General features: G+C 39.9%; 1 protein-coding gene across 1 annotated transcript in view; it reads right to left on the reverse strand.

Annotated features, from left to right (window-relative positions):
* MCM8 (minichromosome maintenance 8 homologous recombination repair factor) overlaps window positions 1-5,373 on the reverse strand; it is a gene marked incomplete at both ends in the record, with an annotated part of 29,167 nt that extends 23,794 nt beyond the window's left edge. Inside the window, 5 exons of the mRNA XM_080716419.1 lie at window positions 901-1,004; window positions 1,754-1,903; window positions 2,292-2,374; window positions 4,881-4,964; window positions 5,226-5,373. Coding sequence (XP_080572545.1) covers window positions 901-1,004; window positions 1,754-1,903; window positions 2,292-2,374; window positions 4,881-4,964; window positions 5,226-5,373 — 569 coding nt within the window. The remainder of the gene's footprint in view (window positions 1-900; window positions 1,005-1,753; window positions 1,904-2,291; window positions 2,375-4,880; window positions 4,965-5,225) is intronic.
* Between the last annotated feature and the right edge of the window lie 627 nt (window positions 5,374-6,000).

Genomic DNA, 6,000 nt, shown 5'->3' on the forward strand with positions numbered 1-6,000 from the left:
TAGATTGGCCACTGGGTTTCTAATCTCTCTCTCTCCCTCCCTCCCCTTCCTATCTACCTATCTAGTTTGGAGGCACAGGGGACTGAACCCAGGAGTACTTCACCACTGAGCTACACACTCAATGACTTTGACTTTCTAATTTTGAGACAGGGTCTCCTCACTAAGTTGCCACAGGCTGCCCTCAAATCTGAGATCCTCCTGTCTCAGCCACCCAAGTACTAGGATAATAGGCATGTGCCACCATGCCCAGCTGGGTTTTAACATCTTTTTTTTTTTTTTTTTTTTGACAGTACTGGGGATACCCTAGCCTATTTTTTTTTATTCTTTACTTTGAAACGAGGTCTCACTGAGTTGCAAAGAGCCTAAGTAGCTGAGGCTGTCCGTGAACGGTGATCCTCCCGTCTCAGCCTCCCAAATGCTGGGATTACAAGCGTGCACCACCACGCCTGGCTTAACATCTTTTTAATAACTGTTAGAAAACATTTTGTATAAATTTTGGAAAAGAAAAATAAAGTCCTAAAGATTTTCCTACTTATCACACCAAATTTTAAGTCTTAAAATAGATGAATTCAAGAAAAAGCATCTAGTAGAAACCTAATAATTTAACAAAGTATACACCACTTAGTACATTACTATTAATTTATATGGCAGGCCTTTAATATTACACATCTAAAATGTTCACAAGACTTTCAGATTGGGAAATCAACTTATTTGGCCAGGAAATGCTGATTCTGGTCATGACCTCTTTAAACAAATGGTCTTCAGTAGGTTCACATTGCTATAGTGAGCAATGAAATTAGCAAGGACTCTCGCTATTTGTACTGCCTGCCTTGTTAGTGTAAAATCAGGTTCTCGTTCCTGTCTTCAAGGTCCTATTCTAAATAGCAGCAAGTTCCTTACCTTGCATAAATATGCGGTACATTTACCATCGTTTCTCCAGCACTAGAAAGCCCTTCCTCGGCTTGTAAGTCAGCTGCATGCCTTTCGAGGTCCTTAGTTAATACCTAAACAGAAAATACTTGGATTTCACTAACAGATACTGACTAGAATTGAAAGATTGCAATCCTGTCTATAAAGATTCCATCATACGTATGTGTGTGTGTGTATATATATGCACATATATACACATGTATATGTATACATATATATACATACGTATACACACATATGTATACATATGCACATATATGTGCATATGTGATTTTTTTGGCCCTATTATTTTACAAAAGCAATTGTTGAGACAAGCTTATGTTTCCTAGGCTGGCTCAAACTTTTAATCTTCTGCCTCAGTTTCCTGAGTAGCTAGGAATTACAAGTATGCACTACTGTGCTAATAATCTAAATTATTTTTTAAAGAAAGTACTGGGGGAATTCGTTGGAACCACCCCCTCATGTTACAACATGAGGCTGTAACTATCTTCTGTATTTCTATCTTTTTGATAAACTTCTTTAAATCTTAAAAAAAAAAAAGTACTGACACTGAAATCTTTTTTTTTTGTTGTTGTTGTTTTTGTTGTTGTTGTTATAATGGGGATTAAGCCCAAGGGCATTTACCTCCAAACTACACTCCCAGGCTTATTTTATGTTTAGTTTGAAACAAGGTCTCACTAGGTTGACGAGTCTCACTACTTGGTAAGGCTGTCCTTGAACCTGCGATCCTGCTGTCTCAGCCTCCCAAGTACTGGTGCATTGCCTGTAATCCCAGCTGAAATCTCTGAGATGCTGACAAAAATCTGCACACATAAATATTTACCTGATGTATCGCCAGACCCATGCAAGCCAAGGTTTTCTCAGGTGTGTCCCTTAGTTCACCTGCTATATTTGGTATCAGGTTATTTATCTCATCATCTTTTGTCAGTTCTTTAAAATCCACCAAAATACTTCCCTTCCTTTCTATTTCATCCTATAAAAGAACAGAGCTTGCAAATAACACTTGCTTTTTGCAGTCAGTTGTCATAAGTGAGCATTTAACTATATACTTTAAGCATACAATATTTATATGGTCATAACAAGCACTTCATAAGCTTTGTGTTAATCATAATTCTAACTTATTTATGACTCTTAACCTTTTGAGGTAGGTGTTTATACCAGTATCTCCAACTGACAGATGAGAAAACTGAGGCATAAAGAATTTAAGTCACTCACCAAAGCCCACAGTGTAAGAAAGTGGCAGAGCTTGGATAAAAACAGAGTCCAGAGCCGACCGCTACAATCGCTAGCCCCTCAAACACACTGTTAGGTAAGATCACACATAACGAGGGACTGGTAGCTGCGTTGCGGAAGAATCTTACCTTATCATATAAATCAATGTGCCTTGTGAAAAACTTTTCAAACGCTTGAATCTTCTCAATGAAAGGAGACCTATCACTGTAAACTAATCCAACGAATATGGCATTAGCACCAATAACCACACATGTACAAACATATATTTTCAAGAAACATAATGTGGTAGGTGGGGTTTGCCCAGCTGTTTTGTATTCTGATTACATTTAGATAAGAACTGGCAAGAATAAGCCGAGCGTGGTGGCCCATGCTTGTAATCCCAGTGCTTAGGAGGCTGAGACAAGAGGATTGCAGGTTTGGGGCCAGCCTCAGCTACTTAGTGAGACCCTCCGTAACTTAGTAAGACCCTGTTTCAAAAATAAAAAATAATTTAAAAATGGGTCTGGAGGTGTAACTTGGAGATAGCATGTCCCTGGGTTCCATCCCCAGTACCACACACACAAACAAAAAAAATTGGCATCAATATATACTTAAGATTCTAAAACAGTTTATATATGCATAATCTGAAATGAAGACAGGAAGTATCTCTTTTATGTTGAACTGGGGATGGAACCCAGGGGCATTCTACCTCTGATATACACCCCCAGCTCTATTTTTTATTCTTTATTTTGAAACAGGGTCTCATTAAGTGCAGAGTGCCTCACTAAGTAGCTGAGGATGGCTGGGAAACTACGATCCCCCTTTCTCAACCTCCTAAGTACTTGGATTACAAGTGTGCAGCACCATGCCCTGCTAGGAAGTATCTCTTTCTAAAAGTCCCAATATCTAGAAAACTTGGTATTGAGACTTGAATACCTCATAGGTAGCTTACACAAGCTTAAACCAGGCTAACTGCTAGAGGAATAATGCAAATGTTAATGGCTAAGGTATTCTGAATCATCAAAGATGACCTATGAAACACGTCTATTTAACAGGATAAAAAAAAAAAAAAGACTCCCCATACAAAAAAAAAAAAAAAAAAAAAACATTAGTAGAATACTATATTCATTCACAAAATGAATACTAAATGTCTGGTACAGGGCAGAGTCCTTGGTTTCAAACAGTATAGGTCAGTGGGGGAAAATATACAGATTCATATAAAAAATCAAGAACAATATCAATACCTCATAAGAAATATACAGAGCCAGGAGTGGTGGTGCACACTTGTAATCCCAGTACTGGGAGGCTGAGACAGGAGGATTGCAGGTTGAAAGCCAGCCTCAGCAGCTTGGTGAAGCTCTCAGCAACTCAGTGAGACCCTGTTTCCAAGTAAAATATAAAAATAGGCCTGGGGGTATAGCCCAGAGGTAGAAAACCCCTGGGTTCTACCCCTAGTACCACCCCCAAAAAAAAAAAAAAAGAGAAATATAGATGATGGCTGGTGTTCTTAATTATGACAGGGAGAGTCCTTAACTCAATTTCTATGCAAGTCTACATTGGTTACTAGTCTTGGTTCCAAACCTAGCCCTCTTACTTTCTTCTCTGTGATACTATGACGGAGATCTGCACCCTACAATTCCCAGACTCCCTGAGGTTCTGCCACTTGGAGGTGTACTTTAGAAACTGGAAGGAGGCAGGAAGTGAGAAAGGCATTTATTCTTGTTCCCAGTCCCTGTCAGCATCTCTGCAGCTGCAGAGAACAGCTACAATCCTAGGCTCCAGGGCCAAGCAACAAAGGAGTCTTGCTCCCTCAGGAACAGTAAGAACCGCGTCGCTCACCCCAGTTCACCGCGCATAGCTCTAGAGGACATCCTTCAGGCGTCCAAGCAGAGCACGTCGGGGTGCCCCCACGCGCTGTGAATGCCTAGTTCGTGGTAAGCTCAGGACTTCTTAGCTCTTGTTCCCTCAGCCACAGGAATGGCGGCTGTTTCTTGAAGCTGCTACTTCCTGGAGGGGCACCTCGGTGTTCCCTTTCTGCTCGTTTAGTCTTTCATCTGGATACCCAGCTCCTTGTATCAAATCCCTGTTCTGAAGTATCTAGCATGGCTTCTACTTTTATTTTCCTGGCTGATATAAAATCTAAAGATAATGCTCTTTATTATAAATATAGTCTAACTTTCTGGAAAAAGACTATTAATGGGTATATATGAGTAAGTAATTTTTTTGTGCATGTGTGTACTGGGGATGGAACCCAGGGGCCGTCTACCTCCAAGTTACACCACCAGACCTATTTTATTTTTTATTTGGAATCAGGGTCTTGCTAAGTTGCTGAGGCTGGCTTCAAACCTGCAGTCTTCCTGTCTCAGCCTCCCAAGTACTGGGATTACAAGTGTGTACTACCACCCCTGGCAGTAAATGAATTATAATAAGGCAAGATAAAGCATCCAAAGACAAGTTAAGAAATATAACTTATGGCACTTGGGTTTTTTGTTGTTGTTTTTTTTTTTTTTTTTAGGTACTCTGGATGGAACCCAAGGGCATTCTACCTCCGAGCAACAGCCCCAGCTCTGGTTTTTATTCTTTATTTTGAAACAGGGCCTCAATGAGTTGCAAAGGGCCTAAGTAGCTGAGGCTATCCACAAACTGCGCTCCTCCTGTCTCAGCCTCCCAAATGCAGGGATTACAAGTGTGCGTCACCACGCCCGGCTTAATTATGGCAGTTTTGCTCTTAGTTCTACCTTCTGAGAAATAAAGCTTCCAGCCTTTATATGGTATAAACTGATCCAACGTGGACTGTAGTAACGAAGACTGTGGGGTTTGTTCTGGAAAAAAGAGGGGGGGAATGCTAGGTTAATAAAAACAGAGCAAACTTTTAAAATTTGTTCTTCATTCAACAATTAGAATATGACATTGAGTATCTAGAGATTTCAGTAAAAAAAAATTTGCTATTAACTTTTAAATACTTAATAAGGAGTAACATCAAATAAAAGCCAGACTGATGTGTGAGCTAAACTACATTGCCCAATAGGCAGGAATTACTTCCTTCATGAAGGAAAAAAATTGGGACGATTGACCTCACCTACCAGCACTGTGTGTGCCTGGGACTTTACTCAGGTTGGGTCTCTTTTCTCTTTCTCTCCATTTTCCTGAGAAGTTCCCGCCACTTCTTCCTCTTTTCCAGCTCTGAAATCTTCCCCGTCCAAATCCTCTGCCACTATGCTCTCCACTCATGTCTTCTCCGAGAGATTAGAAAAGGTTTCACCAAAACTGGCAGGGAAATGGTGTTCCTAAAAAAGGCATGAATGCAGTAAGAAGAAGACTAATATGTGGGCTTACAAAATCGTATACTACGGTAGACCTAAACATACCTAAACATTCTGCAGTTATTCTAATAATCCCCGTCACTTTTTAAGGTATCCAATAGATGTTTAAAGATACTAACTGCTCATGAGATACAAATACAAAACCACATTTTAATCAAGCTAAAACGCTCCTGAAAAATAAAATCTACTTAGAAAAATTCATATCCTTTGGATACAAATAAATAAGAATATACCCATACACGGCCGTGCAAATCATTGCAAAAGAGCCTATCGGAATCTCTACTTAAACGGATTTAGTTAGTAGAGTTAATAACTAAAAAGGTCACGATGTCAGGACAGGACATGGCTTTGATCAAGCAGACAATAGTCGTGGAGAAACTGAGCTAAGAGATATAAGCAAACGGGCGAAGATTAAAGTTAGTGACAGTACAGAAGTCAAAACTGTCTTGAGACTCCCAAGCTGAAGCCTTCTTCCCTGAGGATTCGTGCCATATCTTTCTCCTGTGAGAAATATGGTGAGAATATAAACTGCAAC

Source organism: Muscardinus avellanarius (assembly GCF_963383645.1).
Source record: "Muscardinus avellanarius genome assembly, chromosome: 19".
Lineage (NCBI taxonomy): Eukaryota > Metazoa > Chordata > Mammalia > Rodentia > Gliridae > Muscardinus > Muscardinus avellanarius.